The following is a 20,417-nucleotide window of genomic DNA, read 5'->3' as shown; positions in this document are numbered from 1 at the left end:
CTCCTTGAACTTAGTGCTGCTTTTGATACCATCAATCACCACATTATTTTGGAGAGATTGGAAACCCAAATTGGTCTACACGGACAAGTTCTGGCCTGGTTTAGATCTTATCTGTCGGAAAGATATCAGTTTGTCTCTGTGAATGGTTTGTCCTCTGACAAATCAACTGTAAATTTCGGTGTTCCTCAAGGTTCCGTTTTAGGACCACGATTGTTTTCACTATAAATTTTACCTTTGGGGATGTCATTCGAAAACATAATGTTAACTTTTACTGCCATGCGGATGACACACAGCTAGCTGTACATTTCAATGAAACATGGTGAAGCCCCAAAATTGCCCTCGGTAGAAGTCTGTGTTTCAGACATAAGGAAGTAGATGGCTGCAAACTTTCTACTCTTAAACTCGGACAAAACAGAGATGCTTGTTCTAGGTCCCAAGAAACAAAGAGATCTTCTGTTGAATCTGACAATTAATCTTAATGGTTGTACAGTCATCTCAAATAAAACTGTGAAGGACCTCGGTGTTACTCTGATCTCTCTTTTGACAAACATATCAAGATGGTTTCAGGACAGCTTTTTTCCATCTACGTAACATTGCAAAATCAGAAACATTCCGTCCAAAAATGATGCAGAAATATTAATCCATGCTTTTGTTACTGCTAGGTTAGACTACTGCAATGCTCTACTTTCCAGCTACCCGGATAAAGCACTAAAAAACCTCCAGTTAGTGCTAAATACCGCTGCTAGAATCGTGACTAGAACCAAAATATTTGATCATATTACACCAGTGCTAGCCTCTCTACACTGGCTTCCTGTTAAGGCAAGGGAGAATTTCAAGGTTTTACTGCTAACCTACAAAGCATTACATGGGCTTGCTCCTACCTATCTCTCTGATTTGGTCCTGCTGTACATACCTACACGTACGCTACGGTCACAAGACGCAGGCCTCCTAATTATCCCTAGAATTTCTAAGCAAACAGCTGGAGGCAGGGCTTTCTCCTATAGAGCTCCATTTTTATGGAATGGTCTGCCTACCCATGTGAGAGATGCAGACATGGTCTCAACCTTAAAGTTTTTACTGAAGACTCATCTCTTCAGTGGGTCATATGATTGAGTGTAGTCTGGCCCAGGAGTGAAGGTGAACGGAAAGGCTCTGGAGCAACGAACCGCCCTTGCAGTCTCTGCCTGGCCGGTTACCCTCTTTCCACTGGGATTCTCTGCCTCTAACCATATTACAGGGGTTGAGTCACTGGCTTACTGATGCTCTTTCATGCCATCCCTAGAAGGGGTGCGTCACTTGAGTGGGTTGAGTCACTGATGTGATCTTCCTGTCTGGGTTGGCACCCCCCCTTGGGTTGTGCCGTGGCGGAGATCTTTGTGGGCTATACTCGGCCTTGTCACAGGATGGTAAGTTGGTGGTTGAAGATATCCCTCTAGTGGTGTGGGGACTGTGCTTTGGCAAAGTGTGTATGGTTATATCCTTCCTGTTTGGACCTGTCCGGGGGTATCATCAGATAGGGCCACAGTGTCTCCTGACCCCTCCTGTCTCAGCCTCCAGTATTTATGCTGCAGTAGTTTATGTGTCGGGTGGCTAGGGTCAGTATGTTATATCTGGAGTACTTCTCCTGTCTTATCTGGTGTCCTGTGTGAATTTTAAGTATGCTCTCTCTAATTCTCTCTTTCTCTCTCTCAGAGGAGGACCTGAGCCCTAGGACCATGCCTCAGGACTACCTGGCATGTGGAATCCTTGCTGTCCCCAGTCCACCTGACCGTGCTGCTGCTCCAGTTTCAACTGTTCTGCCTGCGGCTATGGAATTCTGACCTGTTCACCGGACGTGCTACCTGTCCCAAACATGCTGTTTTCAACTCTCTAGAGACAGAGGGAGTGGTAGAGATACTCTTAATGATCGGCTATGAAAAGCCAACTGACATTTACTCCTGAGGTGCTGACTTGCTGCACCCTCGACAACTACTGTGATTATTATTATTTGACCATGCTGGTCATTTATGAACATTTGAACATCTTGGCCATGTTTTGTTATAATCTCCACCCGGCACAGCCAGAAGAGGACTGGCCACCCCTCATAGCCTGGTTCCTCTCCAGGTTTCTTTCTAGGTTTTGGCCTTTCTAGGGAGTGTTTCCGAGCCACCTTTCTTCTACACCTGCATTGCTTGCTGTTTGGGATTTTAGGCTGGGTTTCTTTCTTTCTACAGCACTTTGAGATATCAGCTGATGTACGAAGCTATATGAATACATTTGATTTGACTTGAAGAACAATGATTCCAAGCACCACCCTTTTGAATCTTCCAGTCTGTTAATATAACTCAATCAGCATGACAGAGTGATGTCCAGCCGTGTCCTCGTCAACACTCACACCTGTGTTAATGAGAGAATCACTGACATTATGTCAGCTCGTCCTTTAGTGGCAGGGCTGAAATGAAGTGGAAATGTTTTTGGGGATTCAGTTCATTTGCATGGCAAAGAGGTACTTTGCAATTAATTGCAATTCATCTGATCACTCTTCATAACATTCTGGAGTATATATAAATTGCCATCATACAAACTGAGGCAGCAGACTTGGTGAAAATGTATATTTGTGTCATTCTCAAAACTTTTGGCCACGACTGTACAGTTGTTCTCTTAGGGCTAGGTGTTCCGCTAGCAACTTCGAGTGAAACTGGAAGGCGCGCAATTCAAATAATCATAAAAATTATGGATATTAAACATGTATGTACATACAAGTGTCTATTATCGGTTGAAAGCTTATTCTTGTTAATCTAACTGTGCTGTTCGATTTATAGTAGCCATTACAGCGAAAGCATGCCATGCGGCGCCCCACATTAACCAGTTATGCATTAGGGGGCGCTTTTACATTTTTTTTGATGAAAAACGTTCCCGTTTTAAACAAGATATTTTGTAAAAAGATGCTCGACTATGCATATAATTGACAGCTTTGGAAAGAAAACACTGATGTTTCCAAAACTGGCCGTAAGGGACCATATATAGCTTGAGGTCACATGGTGTCTCCGGCAGAAAATCTCGCATAAAATACTGAGGTAGCCATTTTTCCAATCGCTTCTTATGAGAAACCAATTTCCTCAACGGATATATTATCGAATATATATGTTAAAAACACCTTGAGGATGGATCCTAAACAACGTTTGCCGTGTTTCTGTCGATATTATGGAGCAAATTTTGAAAAAAGTTTGGCGTTATAGTTGCATCATTTTCCGGTCGATTTCTCAGCCAAGTATGATGAAGAAACGGAGCTATTTCGCCTACAAAAATAATATTTTTGGAAAAAAGGAACATTTGCTATCTAACTGGGAGTCTCCTGAGTGAAAGCATCCGAAGTTCTTCAAAGGTAAATTATTTAATTTGGTTGCTTTTCTTATTTTCGTGAAAATGTTGCCTGCTGCCAGCAGAGCCTAGCATAGCATTATGCCATGATAAACTTACACAAATGCTTGTCTAGCGTTGGCTGTAACGCATATTTTGAAAATCTGAGATGACAGTGTTGTTAACAAAAGGCTAAGCTTGTGTTTGAATAAATTTATTTCATTTCATTTGCGATTTTCATTAATAGGAAAAGTTTCTAGGGGTATTTATGTCCGCTGTGTTATGCTGATGCGTTTGAGGCTATGATTACGAACCGGATCCGGGTTTGCTCGTCGCAAGAGGTTAAAATATTTTTCCACCAGCACAGGTTTCATAAATTCACAAATAGCGAATAAATATTTGCTTACTTTTTGACAATCTTCCTCTGATTTGTCATCCAAAGGGTACCAGCTATAAGATGTAGTGTCATTTTGTTAGATAAAATCCTTCTTTATATCCCAAAAAGTCAGTTTAGTTGGCACCATCGATTTGAGTAATCCATTCGTTCAAGATTCAGAGAAAGGAAACTTCGTTAAAACAAGTCAAAATGTGTTTCTATTGACTCCTCAGATACGCTAAAATGTAATCAAACTATAATATTTCTTACGGAAAGAAGTATGTTCAATAGGAAACCCTTATTAGCAGGTGCATCTTGTCTTCATCGCGAGCCCAAAGACGATTTTCCAAGAGTGTGTCCCATTACTAAAACTCATATTTATTACTCATTTTGGAAGAAACAAGGCTGAAACCTTGAACATAGACTGCTGACATGTGGAAGCCATAGGAATTGCATACTGGGAGCTGGATTTCATTATTTCCCTGTATTTCTTTGGATTTTCTCCTACCATATCTACTTTATTATAGTCTCCAACATTATTTTAACATTTCAACAAACTTCAAAGTGTTTTCCTTCCAATAGTACCAATTATATGCATATCCTGGAAACAGGGCATGAGCGACAGGCAGTTTACTTTGGGCACGTCAGCCAGGCTGATATTGAGGAAAAAGGACGCTAGCCCTAACAAGTTCCGCACACCTTGCGGGCTGCCACATAACTCTATGGCATGTTATTTAATTGTCAGCCATTGTTACCATTAATGCTAGTTAGTGCTAGTTTGACCACCAGAGGGCATCTTTGAGGAACATTCGATTGCCTTCAATATTGGCTGTCCTAGAGAATTTTGAATTTTTTTTTGTAAGAACATAGTATATGGGATTTTAAGAAATGTAGCTTAGTTAATTTGATTAATATTATTGTGTTTCTATTCCAAGAAAATGAAAAAATTAAACCCTCAGGGTTTCCGTGAGGATGGATTTGAAAATATGGCGCTGCACAATGTGATGGTAGGGAGTAGGCTACTGTACTAAGAGCATAACATTTCCACACCCTAATGGTAGTCTAACCAATACCCAAACGGAGATTCAGTTTTTTTTAATCATTCAAATCCTATTGCTTCTAACTTTTTAAATCAATAAGACCTACACCACTTTTAACAGCACATTACTCAACACTAGTGAGACTCATGCCGCCTACGGTAGGCCTACAGTACATTTAAAAAAAAATCAATGACGTGACACACAGCCAATAATTAGATTTAGAGGATTGGAGGATTCTAAATTAATATCTAAGGGGCATTTTTCGTTCGGGAAAATCTGATCTGTGAGAATATCTAAGGGGCTGTCACGCCCTGGTCTAAGTATTTTGTGTTTATCTTCATGTATTGGGTCAGGCCAGGGTGTGGCATGGGGTTTTTGTATTGTGGTGTGTTTTGTCTTGGGGTTTTGGTGTATATGTATTGGGATTGTAGCTAGTGGGGTTATCTAGCAAAGTCTATGGCTGTCTGGAGTGGTTCTCAATCAGAGGCAGGTGTTTATCGTTGTCTCTGATTGGGAACCATATTTAGGCAGCCATATTCTTTGAGTTTGTCGTGGGTGATTGTCCTTAGTGTCTTTGTTCCTGTCGCTGTGTTAGTTGACACAAGTATAGGCTGTTTCGGTTTTTGTTACGTTTATTGTTTTGTAGTGTTTTGTGTGTATTCGTGTTACGTTTGTTTGATTAAACATGGATCGCAATCTACACGCTGCATTTTGGTCCGACTCTCCTTCACACCTAGAAAACCGTAACAGGGGCTTTTATATAATTCCAAATTAATTAATAATAATAACAATAATAGTTGTTTTAAAAATAATGATATATTGGAGATTATTTCGTTTTCAAATAACCTAAAGTCAGCGAGAAAAAGGCTATTATTGAACATGGGGTGCGACATTCTTACTAATTTGTAAATAAAGCCAGTTTGTTATTTAGAATTACATATGAAGGTTTTTAGAGGGAGAGAAACCAAAAGCCCACCGTTGATTCATTGGTGTCCCATTCGCAGACAGCACAGGTATTGAACCAGCATCTGTAGCAACACCGTTTGCACTGCGATGCAGTGTCTTAGACTGCTGCACCATTCGGGAGTCCCCATCAACAAAGTTTTTAATGCTGATCAATTTCCATGCACAAAGTATCTATTGTCCTGCTAATAGCCCATAATGGCACTGTACAATGTGACCGGTCGGGAGTATGCTACAGTACTACAGTAAGAGCAAAATAATCCTTACATTTCCACACCCTAATTGTAGTCTAAGTTTCTCTTAGAATAAAAACCTTAGTAATTCATTTTTGTAAGTTTTAGTAAGTAATACTGATGGGTGTGCGAGTGCAGGACAGAGGAATAGCAATTCTTACACTATTGTTCAAAATTCAATCATCTTCTTCATCCACATCATTCAGTTATTTGAAATTCAATTTTGAAGTCATACAAATTATCAGTTTATATTTGGTTTATGTTGCCCATTCATTGTCAGTTAGAGATACAGTAGCGGCTTGGGACCCAAAAGCATAATCAATGCTCTAACTCCCCCTTGTGCTGGTCTGAGGCAATGAAGTAGTGACGCAAGGTACCGTACTAAACCACAAATTACCTCTAAATCCCGCAGCATAATCACAACACTTTTAGTTGAGCAACCACTGTACCATGGCTAAGGGTTGTATCCAGGCACTCTACATTGGGTCGCACATAAAAACAGCCCTTAGCCGTGGTATATTGGCCATATTCCACACCCCCTCTGGCCTTATTGCTTAAATATAGCATAATTGCATCCATCAAACAGGTAAGTCTACCCCTTATTTCTTAAATAGGGCTCCAAAAAAGCCCTCTTGTTGTTAGTAAATTAACTTTCAATACAGGGCACTGTCCATATTGATTTTAGAAATAGGCCAAGATCCACACAGGAGTGGTGGCTGCATCTCAACTAGTCTGATCTTTTTTCTTATACAGTATTTCAAATATAAGTTGTTACAGTTATTTGTGATATACCTAATTTAGCTAAGTTTAATTAAATTGATTAAATGTCTCGGTCCATTAGTCATGCTAAGCATAGGGTTGTCTTATAAGATCTTTTAAGGTAAGATAATTAGGTAATTAGGTGGGTGCTTCATTTTTTCCAATTTGATGTTGTCTTGGAAAATTACATCATTAGTCATACTATCCTGTGTTTTACTGTTTAAATTTTTTTTCTCTTGTTATATGCTAATGCTTTTTCTAACCTGATACAAACTTGTCTTTGTCGGACTTAGTCATAAGACTGGGCGTAATAAGATAGTATTTACATGTAGACATTCAGAAGACATTAATTATCAGAAAATAAATTGAAATATGACACATGATGTGTAAGTGTCACGTGAACACAATGTCTACATGACGTGTACATGTAATGTGTCAAGTACATGATGTGAACATGTCAGCAGTTTGACGCCTAAGAAAAAATGTGTCTCCATTGACAATCCATGTTATTATATGACAGTATCTTAGCTGCTTAATAAGATGTTAGGTAACTTGGTGATCAGTTTGGCCCAAATTAATCTGCATATGTGTGTCTGACTGTATATGTGATTGACTGGCTGACTGACTGATGTGTGTGTGATTGGGTGACTCACCTCGCTGATACTGACATTGTAGCCCACCTGACTCTCAATGACGGGTGTGTTATCATTGACGTCCAGGATGTTGATGATTAGAGGGAGGTCTCTGTAGCGGGGAGGCACACCGCTGTCCATAGCACGCACCTGTCATAACACACACACACATGCACACACATCAGTCAGTCAATCACACACAAAGACAGACAGACAGACAGACAGACAGACAGACAGACAGACAGACAGACAGACAGACAGACAGACAGACAGACAGACAGACAGACAGACAGACAGACAGACAGACGTACACGTGCGTAAGACGCAACCAGAGTTTTAGATTTATTCCTACCACTAAGCTGATGTTCATTGATTATTGATTTCCATTACCATAAGTATCTATCTATTTATCCTGTTACTGGTAACTATTACTTCTGTTTAGATGTACTGTACAGTGCATTCGGAAAGTATTCAGGTCCCTTAACGTTTCTCAACATTTTGATACGATACAACCTTATTCTAAAAATGATTCAATTGTTTTTTGCCTTTATCAATCTACACACAATACCCCATAATGACAAAGCAAAAACAGGTTTATAAAAATAAAAACAGAAATATCATATTTACCTAAGTATTCAGACCCTTTACTCAGGACTCTGTTCAAGCACCTTTGGCAGCGATTACAGCCTCGAGTCTTCTTGGGTTTGACACTGCAGGCTTGGCACACGTCAAGCTCTGTCAGGTTGGATGGGGAGCGTCGCGTCAGCTATTTTCAGGTCTCTCCAGAGATGTTCAATCGGTTTCAAGTCCAGGCTCTGGCTGGGCCACTCAAGGACAGTCAGAGACCTGTCTCAAAGCCATGCCTGTGTTGCCTCGGCCCAGTCTGAGGTCCCGAGCACTCTGGAGCAAGTTTTCATCAAGGATCTCTCTGTACTTTGCTCCATTCATCCTTCCATCGATCCTGACTAGTCTCCCAGTCCCTGCCGCTGAAAAACATCCCCACAGCACGATGCTGCCACCACCATGCTTTACCGTAGAGATTGTGCCAGGTTTCCTACAGATGTGACACTTGGCATTCAGGCCAAATAGTTCTATCTGATTTTCGTCAGACCAGAGAATCTTGTTTCTCATTGTCTGAGAGTCTTTAGGTGCCTTTTGACAAACTCCAAGTGGGCTTTTATGTGCCTTTTATTGAGGAGTGGCTTCCATCTGGCCACTCTACCATAAAGGCCTGTTTGGTGGAGTGCTGCAGAGATGGTTGTCCTTCTGGAAGGTTCTCCCATCTCCACAGAGGAACTCTAGAGCTCTGTCAGAGTGACCATTGGGTTCTTGGTCACCTCCCTGATTAAGACCCTTCTCCCCGATTGCTCAGTTTGGCCGGGCAGCCAACTCTAGGAAGAGTCTTGGTGGTTCCAAACTTCTTCCATTTAAGAATGATGGAGGCCACTGTGTTCCACTGTGTTCTTCTTCAATGCTGCAGAAATGTTTTGTTAAACTTCCCCAGATCTGTGCCTCGACACAATCCTGTCTCGGAGATCTACAGACATTCCTTCAATCTCATGGCTTGGTTTTTGCTCTGACATGCACTGTCAACCGCAGGACCTTATATAGACAGGTGTGTGCCTTTCCAAATCATGTCCAATCTATTGGATTTACCACATGTTGAATCCAATCAAGTTGTAGAAACATCTCGAGGATGATCAACGGAAGCAGGATGCACCTGAGCTCAATGTCGTGTCTCATAGCAAAGGGTCTGAATACTTATGTAAATGAGGTATTTCTGTTTTTAATACATTTGCAAAAAAATTCAAATAAACTTTTTGCTTTTTCATTATGGGGTATTGTGTGTAGATTTCTGAGATTTTTTTTTATTTAATACATTTTGGAATAAATGTGTAGCGCAACTGTGGAAAAAGTCAAAGGGGTCTGAATACTTTCTGAATGCACTGTATATATTACTATTGGTATATTACCATAAGTATTTATATATTCCTGCTACCAGTCACCTATCACCCCTACACTGACTGTCACGAGTCCGACCGAGGGTGGCTTCCCTTCCCGGTTGGGTGGCGCTCGGCGGTCGTCGTCACCGGCCTATTAGCTGCCACTGATTGTCTTTCCTCCCCCTCCTTGTATGTTTATTGGTAGCACCTGTTTGTGATGATTAGTTGGGCTTCTTTAGACAGCCCGGCCCGCCTGGTTGTTGTGCGGGATTAATCATTGTAACCTTCGGCTCGGTAGTAGAGGAACGTGTTAGTTCCTGGTCGTGCATTTTCCAGTTGTACATTTTTCATTCCCTGTGTTTGGGGCAGTGACTATTTTGAGCACCCTGTGGTGCGTTGGTGCAATTAAAGAGCACAGCATTGCACTCTCTGTCTCCTGCGTTTGACTCCACACCCACGACACCCGGAGCATTACACTGACACTCTTGCACACACTCACACTAACACCCACACACTTTCACTTACACTCAACCCACACACACACACACCCACCCACCACTTATACTTCTGCCATACTGTTTAATATATATTATACTTATTATTAATCTTGCTACTCCTGAATTTTATCCTGAACCTGTATATACTGTGGCTTCCTATCTTGTTAAAGTTGTTTTAACCCATTTATTAGTTATACTATTTGAGATTGATTACGGCACTGTTGGGTAGGGCTTGCAAGTTATGCATTTCTCCATACTTGTGCATGTGACAAATAAAACTTGAACTATTAGGTTTTGATTGGCCAATGCATGTTAAATGTACCTTTTCCTCTCAATAGTCCATATTCCTGAACAAAATTTGGCACATCAGCTGAGAACTCTATACCCTAAATGGTCATCAGATGGTGCTGTGATCCGTTCGCTAGTGTGTTTTTTGCAAAAGGTGGGTTGAAAAATGTGCACTATCCCATAGGCACTTTTTTTAATGACCTCCACAAATCTGTCAACAATGACACTTGAATCACAGAGAAAGATGAATTACGACCACTTGCATTTCAATATTCAAGAAAGGTGTAGTTGATGTAATTAAAACCAATATTTTATCTGCTATCTTTCCCATTCAAAAATGAAGGAAAACCAACTAATTACAAGGGGAAAGGCAATTGCTAATAAGGAGAAAGATAAACATGATTAGGATTATAGATCTTACAGTCTAAGTCAAAGTGAGAATGCAGCATTCCTTGATTGGTTATATATCTGATCTATGTTCAGGGCTGTGACTTCGTTCTCCTGTCTTGACTACTTGGCACCATTAGCAACCAGTAGGAAGCAGCACAAGATATTAGTTAACTACATAGTGATTAAATCCTGACAATATTGACGCTCAATATATTTAGTTAAATTCTCAGCGATTTTCACAATTTAATTCAAGGCCAGAACGCTTTAATTTTATGTTTCTGTTAGCTTTAGTTGTAGATAGGTCTCTAGCTAGCACCTAGGTTCCATAGTTAAACGTCCTTTCCCAGCGACCAACAATTAGGTAGTATAGCCATAGCTACCTTTCCAACCGGTGATGGCCACAGAGGAATGCCTCTGCTATCAGGAGTGTGCACAGAGGCAGGGACTGCTAGGAGAAATTGTGAGTCCCACCCCAGCATTGGCCCCCACAAGGACAGAGGGATACTTTCCACCTTCTTCAACGTGTCAAATAAGAACTGTAGTAGGTAGCCCAGACCAGAGGGAGTGGGAGGACAGATGTCCATCAGGTTAGTTATTTCATTGAACTCATTACTTTTTTCACAAACTCATTTGCTGCTTCTAAGTTAGCTAACTTTAGCTAGAACCAGTCTAGCTAACTAGTGTTGGCAACTAGAATGGCAGTAGCCAGCTAACTAGCCACAGTGGCTAACTAGACTTGTTCTACCTAGGTAGCTGACTTATATCACCAGCTCAAGTTAATGTTACATGAATTAATTTCCATACGAATAGAAAGCTACATTGTGAAAATGGTAATGAAACAATATAGGTAGCTACCAAACAAACATTCCCATACTGATGTAACGTTACTCAAATACCAGTCTGAAAAACCCATGGTGTTGTATATAGAGGCATGTTCATTAAATTTTTGTGTGTAGAATGTAGTCTACCTGGAAGGAATGTCACTTTTTATTTTTACCCATATAATCCTACCCATTCATTTTAGCAATCCCCCAGCCCCAGATATTACAACTGGAAATGGCAATGATGGTACAGCTGGGTTAGATGCTATTAATGGTGCTTGACAGATATTAGTTTTGTTATTTGTGGACAATTACACCTTGCTGCCTACAGGCTGTGCCTGGAGTGGGCCCTGGGAAGGGAACCAAGTAGTGCTGCCGGTGTGTGATGTCACCTCCACGAGGAGGAAATTCCTCTCTCCTGATTGACACTACGAGGGGTTCCTGGAGGTTGAGGAGTCGCAAGGTATAATATATTAAATGTTTAATTTAAAACATTAAAAACAGGCTTACTGCACATCCTTGTCATTATTCTATGCATAACTTCATTCAGGGGTTTTCTACATGACTTGCAGTTGAACAGGTTTAGAGGAGGGTTAATATATCAGAGGCCACAAAAGTTAAATGCATGCTTTATTCAGATACATGGTTGTCTCCAACTGCAGAGTTGTGCAGTGAACTACAGGTAGCCACTATTCATGGAGGGCAGGTTAACCGTGAGGTAACCCTAATCCTACTGTGAAGAACAGGGGTACCTACAGGGAAGAAAATACAAACAGAGAGAAGAGTCAGGTGGCAATAAATACACTGCACTAATTCCATGAATCGCATGAGGGAAAAAGGTCAGCTGATCTCACCTGTCATATGCAAAGCGTCGGTCCTTGTGACTGTCCCCACACGAGTCACAGAGCCGCAGCGACACACTGACGTCAACCACCACATCCCTGTTTCTCTACAAAACCTGACCGGAGAGAGAGAGACACCTATCACATGCATGTACACTACCGTTCAAAAGTTTGGGGTCACTTAGAAATGTCCTTGTTTTTAAAAGAAAAGCACATTTTTCGTTCATTGAAATTTCACATTTTAAGAAAATTGCCATGGATATAATGGCAGTTATATATATATATATATCTATGCGGTGGCAGCATAGCCTAGTGGTTTGGGCGTTGGACTAGTAACCGAAAGGTTGCAAGTTCAAATCCCCAAGCTGACAAGGTACACAATCTGTTGTTCTGCCCCGAACAAGGCAGTTAACCCAGTGTTCCTAGGCTGCCATTGAAAATAAGAATTTGTTCTAAACTGACTTGCCTAGTTAAATAAAGGTAAAAAATAAAGCTGACCTAATCTCACCAAGCTAGCTTGCTATTAGACCATAACATTACTTACTGCACCTGCAATTTCTTGTTTACACCTGTATCAAGTAGGTAGTGCACTAGGGAAGAAAATAGCTCATTTTTGCTTATAAAAAAAGAACAGCTAGTTACCATTTTATCCCCCGTCTGGCTTGGGCACGACCTCTCCAGCCCTTTGATGTATAATACAGTACGGTATAATGTAATCAGAAAGGTCTGACTGGCTGGCTAGCTAGCTAACGTTAGCTACTCTTGACTCAAATCCACAAATTCACTGCCACTGTTGAGCATAATGTCTCTCCCATTTAGGTAGCTAACTCTGTAGCAAAAACTTTGCAGCTAGCTAGCACATTAAGTTAGACAACAACATTAAAGTTACCTTTTTTAAACTCCTGACATCTTCTTCGATGGGCAAATCTTTATCCAAGCCAATTTTTGGAAATTGAGGTGCTCCTCTGTAGCTAGGTTTCTTGTCGTGGTGGGGGTTTAAGTTTGAGCCACAGGATGAATCATCTAACGTAAACTCACTCACTTTTGTACATCGCCTTGGTCCGTACAATTGACCTTATTTTAGCACCCCAAAAACATAATACTTCCAGATCAACTGTAATTTCAATACCATTGTAAAGCACAATTTCTCCCCTTTCCTACAGAATTCACGCTGAGACCTTCACGTGCCCGTTTCTCCATGATTCAAGAAGGCAATGAGGCAATTTAAAAATTGCGGGTGGGAAAGCGAAACTAATGCGTGATGGTGAGAAGGAGAGGAGATGTATGGAAAAACTACATTTTTCAATCGATCTGTCCAACTTATCACCTTATTGCCTCTAAAATGTAAATAAAACATTATAAAGAGTTTATATAATGTGTCATTACATACCTATTTGAAGGTTTGTGTCAAATTGAGTTTTTAGGGCGGCGCTAAAGTGATCTTCAGAAGTAAACACTGTCTTTTGATAGTCTCGATCGCTTACAGTGATGACGCAAAAAAATGACTTGGTATCCCTCCTTACCCCATCAATGTCCATTTCTTGTGTTTAAACGATGAGAGAAGTTCTACACCTGGTGAAGAGAATGTAAGACAGAAATACTTGCTTTATGCGTGCTGTACGTTATGGCATGACATGTCACGATGTAACGGAAGGTCCGTTTTCAACTTTTCTCCAATACGATAGAGCCATTACCATGTCGATCAACACTTGAATAGAAACGTAGTTCACACCCAAGATTTTGAAGTCAACACAGTCTCATTAGTTTTCTTTGTAGCCTCGTTTGAATGTCACTGTTGCTCACATTTGTACGGAATGGGGTGAGTTTACGTTAGCTATTTTGAGGTAACATTATTGTTTGGTTCTTCAGGTATGTAATTTTTATTCAAAATTGAACTATCGAAAGAAAATGTATAATGGGCTGTGTTGAGTTACAAATAACAACCACACATTGAATCACAGCAATACCAATAATTATGTGAAAGTGGATATCACATTCAAGCTATGGTGCTTAAATTCTGCGTCAGCGTTTCCATGTTGTGATGTGCCTCTTCAATTCAAGAGATGAGTTTTCTAACAACAGTCAGTGGTAGGAGGAGCATTATATGTCAATCATAAGCTCCGCCCTTACATCTCAATCTACAGAATCAACACTCGATTTTGTTTACTTTTATCAAAGCAACCAATGATGGAACAGTATGTGGCTTTGTCCCAAGACCGTCGTTTCCTGTTCAACACAAAATATATATTTTTAGAATGTGGAAGTTAATGCGCAGTAAATTACTTTTTGGGAAAAATTACTGCAATAACTGATGTTGGCTCCAGACTGTCCCTTGCCTTGCAGCACATAGCCTACTCCCTCCATTGAGCAGTAGACTATCTTGGTGACATCCAGATTGTTACTGCCAATCTAAAAAGTAATTTTTCATGTAGGCTGATATCCTTCTCCAAGTAAAATAGAGTTGGGTGGAAACAATTGGCCACGTTAGATACTGCTGAAGGCATGTGATAGGCTACAGCTGCGGGAACCAACCATAGACATTGGGCGAGTTTGTTTTGCATGGCCCGGCCCCCGGGTGGGTGGAGATTTTACTTATGGACCAATTGAATTGTCTAAAATCGACAAACTCTGCCTAACCAAGGCACCGGGCCATGCAAAGCGAACTTGTCCATTAAAATCAGGGAAGTAACTGACTTCGGCATTCACAACTATGTGAAGCGAGCCACAATAAGGATTAGCCACAATAGTGGAAAGTGCATTTCGCCTTCAAAATACAAGTCCCCAATTGAAAGTCATGCAAATGGATAAAACATTGCAATCATGCCAGATTTGGACTAAATAATGCTAAAAAAGGTCAGAATGTTGTTAGATAAATTAAACAAAAGACAATTGGTTAATTTGACACAAACACATAAGAAATCAGTTGAAATCACTCTGTGGATATACTGACACTGAACAAAAATATAAATGCAACATATAAAGTGTTGGTCCCATATTTTTGGAGCTGAAAAAAAAGATCCCAGAAATATTTTATACTCACAAAAAGCTTATGTCTCTCAAATTGTGTGCACAAGCTTGTTTACATTCCTGTTAGTGAGCTTTTCTCCTTTGCCAAGATAAGCCATACACTTGACAGATAAGCCATCTTCTGACGAGGAGGAGTAGTAAGGATCGGAGGACCAATGCGCAGCGTGGTACGTGTTCATGCTCTTGATTAAAACAATCGAACACTGAAACAAAACAATGAACGACACGTGAAATTAAACACCCACGAAACACAAGTGGGAAAAGTCTACCTATGATTCTTAATCAGAGACAACTAACGACACCTGCCTCTGATTGAGAACCAGACCAGGCCAAACGCAAAACACAACATAGAAAACGGAACATAGACAACCCACCCAACTCACGCCCTGACCATACTAAAACAAAGACATAACAAAGGTACTAAGGTCAGAACATTACATGTGGTATATGAAAAAGCTGATTTAAAAGCATGATCATGTCACAGGTGCACCCTATGCTGGGGGCAATATAAGACCACTCTAAAATATGCAGATATGTCACACAACACAATGCGACAGATGTCTCAAGTTTTGAAGGAGCGTGCAATTGACATGCTGACTGCAGGCATGTCCAGCAGAGCTGTTGCCAGATAATTGAATGTTAATTTCTCTACCATAAGCCACCTATGTTGTTTTAGAAAATTTTGCAGTACGTCCAGCTGCCCTCACAACCGCAGACCGTGTGTAATTACGCCAACCCAGGACCTCCATATCAGGCTTCATCATCCAGCTTCTTCACCTGCGGGATCGTCTGAGACCAGCCATCCGGACATCTGATGAAACTGTGGGTTTGCACAACCGAAGATGTTCTGCACAAGCTGTCAGAAACCATCTCAGGAAAGCTCATCTGTGTGCTTGTCGCCCTAACCAGGGTTTTGACCTGACTGCAATTTGGCGTCGTAACAGACTTTAGTGGGCTAATTCTCACCTAAGATGGTCACTGGCATGCTGGATAATTGAGCTCTTCACGGCTTAATCCCAGTTTCAACTGTACCGGGCAGATGACAGACAGAGTGTATGGTGTCATGTGGGCGAGCTGTTTGCTGATGTCAACGTTGTGAACAGAGTGCCCTGTGGTAGTGGTGGTGGGGTTATGGTATGGGCAGGCATAAGCTACAGACATCTAACACAACAGCATTTTATCGATGGCAATTTGAATGCACACATATACCGTGATGAGATTCTGAGGCCCATTTGAGTGCCATTCATCCGCCGCAATCACCTCATGTTTCAGCATCAGCGGAGGCTCCCCAAAGGAGGAAGGGGAGGACCATCCTCAGTGAATTTCATAAACAAATTTAAATGGTAAAACATTAAAGTTGTCCTTTTTAGACAAAACTATACTAAATATAACCACACCACTAAATAATTTATTAAAACACACTATTTTTCAAAGAAGGTAGCCTCAACAGCACTTTGTAGGGATGCACCATGGTATAGCCGGAGGACAGCTAGCTTCTGTCCTCCTCTGGGTACATTGACTTCAATACAAAACTTATGAGGCTCATGGTTCTCACCTCCTTCCATAGACTTACACAGTAATTATAACAACTTCTGGAGGACATCCTCCAGCCTATCAGAGCTCTTGCAGCATAACAGATGCTTGGGTGTTGTCCACCCAATCAATGGATCAGATAATTAATATAGTTCTGAAAGCATAAGTTACTGCTAGATCGCACTGCAGTGTAAAAAATGTGGTAAGTGGTTGACTCAAAGAGAGAGAGAAGGTGAAGCAAGAGAGAAATAGAGAAAATGTCATTTTTTTCAGTTTCACTTAGCTAGTAAATGCAGCTAGCTAGTTTAGCCTCCTGAAACACCCTGCTAAAACAGATGGATGCTATGTTAGCTAGCTGGCTATGACTTTCCAACACAACACTGGAACTCTTCTCTTCAAATCAAGGTAAGCTTTTGGTATTATTTCCACCAGGGCCCGCCGGTGTAACTGCTTACTGACTGTACACTGTGACGTTACTGCATGGTTTTAGTGGGTTTAGTAACGCATCAGTTCTATTAGCTATGCTGACTATGATTTTACTTTAGCCAATATGGTGACAACAATGTAGGCTGTGTCTAGCGGTTTGGCTTGGAAAGGTTTTTCGCATGGTCACATACAGCTGATGTGTTGTGCATTGAAGTCCACAAGTGAAGGGAGGAGGAGAGCACATAGATGCGAGAAGGAATACAATGTTGCTACTATGAAAGTGAACTGGGTTTACATGTAATCAGGGTTGTATTTATTCTGCCGATTCTGTTTTCACCCTATATCATCAGCTAGATGCAGGCAAGAGTGTGCAAGGCGGTATTGTCTGTCCATGTGTCACTTTCTGTCACTTCAAATTTGTCTCTCGACCTTTGTGCACCTACGTTGTAAACTTTCATTCATAGCCTAGGGAAAAAGGGTTTATTCGAATATCATGCAGTACTCAAATATAGTAGTGTCATGTAGTAGCCTAAACCTATCGCTGTTACATTGAACTGGATGAATGGAATATGAATGAGAGTCATCTAATATGCTGTAATAGAAATAAGACCATGCTCATTAAAAAAATGGTCCTCATCTTAAACGGCACTGACCGCCGCTATTCAGTATGATAATGCACAGCCCCATGTCGCAAGGATCTGTACACAATTCCTGGAAGCTGAAAATATCCCAGTTCTTCCATGGCCTACATGCTCACCAGACATGCCACCCATTGAGCACATTTGGGATGCTCTGGATCGATGAGTATAACAGCGTGTTCCAATTCCCACAAATATCCAGCAACTTCGCACAGCCATTGAAGAGGAGTGGGAGAATATTCCACAGGCCACAATCAACAGCCTGATCAACTCTATGCGAATGAGAACTATTGTGCTGCATGAGGCAATTTGTGGTCACACCAGAAACAGACTGGTTTCCTGATCCACACCCCTAGTTTTTTTTTTTAGGGGGCGGCATCTGTGACCAAAATAATGTATTGACATTCATATTGCAATATACAGCCTTACCTGTGGATATTGGGTCCATGAAATGGGATATCAGCTTACCCAGTGACACCAACAGATTACAATTCTGAATAGTTTATAGAAATATTAGCATCGTAGCTCTTATTGCGGGACTCTGAAACCACTGTGAAATGAGCCACGCAAAAACAGCTGTCTGCCCCGAGCCTTGGTCACTTCCGGCCCTGACAGAGATGGCCGCCTCGCTTCGCGTTCCTAGGACACTATGCAGTTTTTTGGTTTTTTACGTGTTATTTCTTACATTAGTACCCCAGGTCATCTTAGGTTTCATTACATACAGTCGAGAAGAACTACTGAATATAAGATCAGCGTCAACTCACCATCAGTACGACCAAGAATATGTTTTTCGCGACGCGGATCCGGTGTTCTGCCTTACAAACAGGACAACGGAGTGGATTCCATGCAGCGACCCAAAAAACGACTCCAAAAAAGAGGGAAACGAGGCGGTCTTCTGGTCAGACTCCGGAGACGGGCACACCGTGCACCACTCCCTAGCATTCTTCTTGCCAATGTCCAGTCTCTTGACAACAAGGTTGATGAAATCTGAGCAAGGGTAGCATTCCAGAGGGACATCAGAGACCGTAACGTTCTTTGCTTCACGGAAACATGGCTCACTGGAGAGACGCTATCCGAGGCGGTGCAGCCAGCGGGTTTCTCCACGCATCGCGCGGACAGAAACAAAAATCTTTCTGGTAAGAAGAGGGGCGGGGGCGTATGCCTTATGGCTAACGTGACATGGTGTGATGAAAGAAACATACAGGAACTCAAATCCTTCTGTTCACCTGATTTAGAATCCCTCACAATCAAATGTAGACCGCATTATCTACCAAGAGAATTCTCTTCGATTATAATCACAGCCGTATATATCCCCCAAGCAGACACATCGATGGCTCTGAACGAACTTTATTTAACCCTCTGCAAACTGGAAACCATTTATCCGGAGGCTGCATTCATTGTAGCTGGGGATTTTAACAAGGCTAATCTGAAAACAAGACTCCTAAATTTTATCAGCATATCGATTGCGCAACCAGGGGTGGAAAGACCTTGGATCATTGTTACTCTAACTTCCGTGACGCATATAAGGCCCTGCCCCCCCCCCTTTCGGAAAAGCTGACCACGACTCCATTTTGTTGATCCCTGCCTACAGACAGAAACTAAAACAAGAGGCTCCCACGCTGAGGTCTGTCCAACGCTGGTCCGACCAAGCTGACTCCACACTCCAAGACTGCTTCCATCACGTGGACTGGGATATGTTTCGTACTGCGTCAGATAACAATATTGACGAATACGCTGATTCGGTGTGCGAGTTCATTAGAACGTGCGTTGAAGATGTCGTTCCCATAGCAACGATTAAAACATTCCCTAACCAGAAACCGTGGATTCATGGCAGCATTCGCGTGAAACTGAAAGCGCAAACCACTGCTTTTAATCAGGGCAAGGTGTCTGGTAACATGACCGAATACAAACAGTGCAGCTATTCCCTCCGCAAGGCTATCAAACAAGCTAAGCGTCAGTACAGAGACAAAGTAGAATATCAATTCAACGGCTCAGACACAAGAGGCATGTGGCAGGGTATACAGTCAATCACGGACTTAGAGACTGAGGAGCTGGCCGTTTACAATGGGCACCTTTTCATCCAAACTACTCAATACTGCTCCTGCAGCCATAAAAAGTTAAGGAGACGTCTATCTTTAATTCTGTGAATAACAGTTTTATCTTTTATCAATATTTATTATGAGTGTTTCTGCAAAATCACTGGATGTTTTGGAATCAAAACATTACTGGCCATAAGGCGCCAATGTAAACTGAGATTGTTGGATATCAATATGCACATTATCTAACAAAACATACATGTATTGTGTAACATGATGTCCTATGAGTGTTAGGGATTAATTTTATCTATATTTCTGCTTTTTGTGACTCCTATCTTTGGCTGGAAAAATGACTGTGTTTTATTTTGACTCGTCTATGACCTAACATAATCATATGTTGTGCTTTCGCTGTAAAGCATTTTTGAAATCGGACATGATAAGTAGATTAACTTCTTGTGTCGAGCCATCCCGGATCCGGGATCGTGAATACAGCCTCAAGCTCATTACCATAACGCAACGTTAACTATTCATGAAAATCGCAAATGAAATGAAATTAATATGCTAGCTCTCAAGCTTAGGCTTTTGTTAACAACACTGTCATCTCAGATTTTCAAAATATGCTTCTCAACCATAG

The 20,417-nt window shown here is 41.3% G+C and overlaps 1 protein-coding gene and 1 long non-coding RNA gene across 3 annotated transcripts in view; both read right to left on the bottom strand.

The window, feature by feature from the left end:
• The window catches only part of LOC112223274 (cadherin-23-like), a 136,174-nt gene extending 128,691 nt beyond the window's left edge, over positions 1–7,483 (bottom strand). The window contains exon 1 of the mRNA XM_042305198.1: positions 7,364–7,483. Within this exon, the coding sequence (XP_042161132.1) occupies positions 7,364–7,483 (120 nt within the window). The remainder of the gene's footprint in view (positions 1–7,363) is intronic.
• Positions 7,484–11,894: 4,411 nt separating this feature from the next.
• The window catches only part of LOC121840654, a 10,832-nt gene continuing 2,309 nt past the window's right edge, over positions 11,895–20,417 (bottom strand). For both annotated transcript variants that reach the window (XR_006079768.1, XR_006079767.1), the window contains 2 exons: positions 12,136–12,239; positions 11,895–12,033 (listed from right to left, as the gene is read on the bottom strand). This is a non-coding gene — a long non-coding RNA (uncharacterized LOC121840654). The remainder of the gene's footprint in view (positions 12,034–12,135; positions 12,240–20,417) is intronic.

Source organism: Oncorhynchus tshawytscha, linkage group LG24 (assembly GCF_018296145.1).
Source record: "Oncorhynchus tshawytscha isolate Ot180627B linkage group LG24, Otsh_v2.0, whole genome shotgun sequence".
Lineage (NCBI taxonomy): Eukaryota > Metazoa > Chordata > Actinopteri > Salmoniformes > Salmonidae > Oncorhynchus > Oncorhynchus tshawytscha.
Note: the sequence above shows the minus strand (reverse complement) of the source record. Positions and strands in the feature narration are given on the sequence as shown.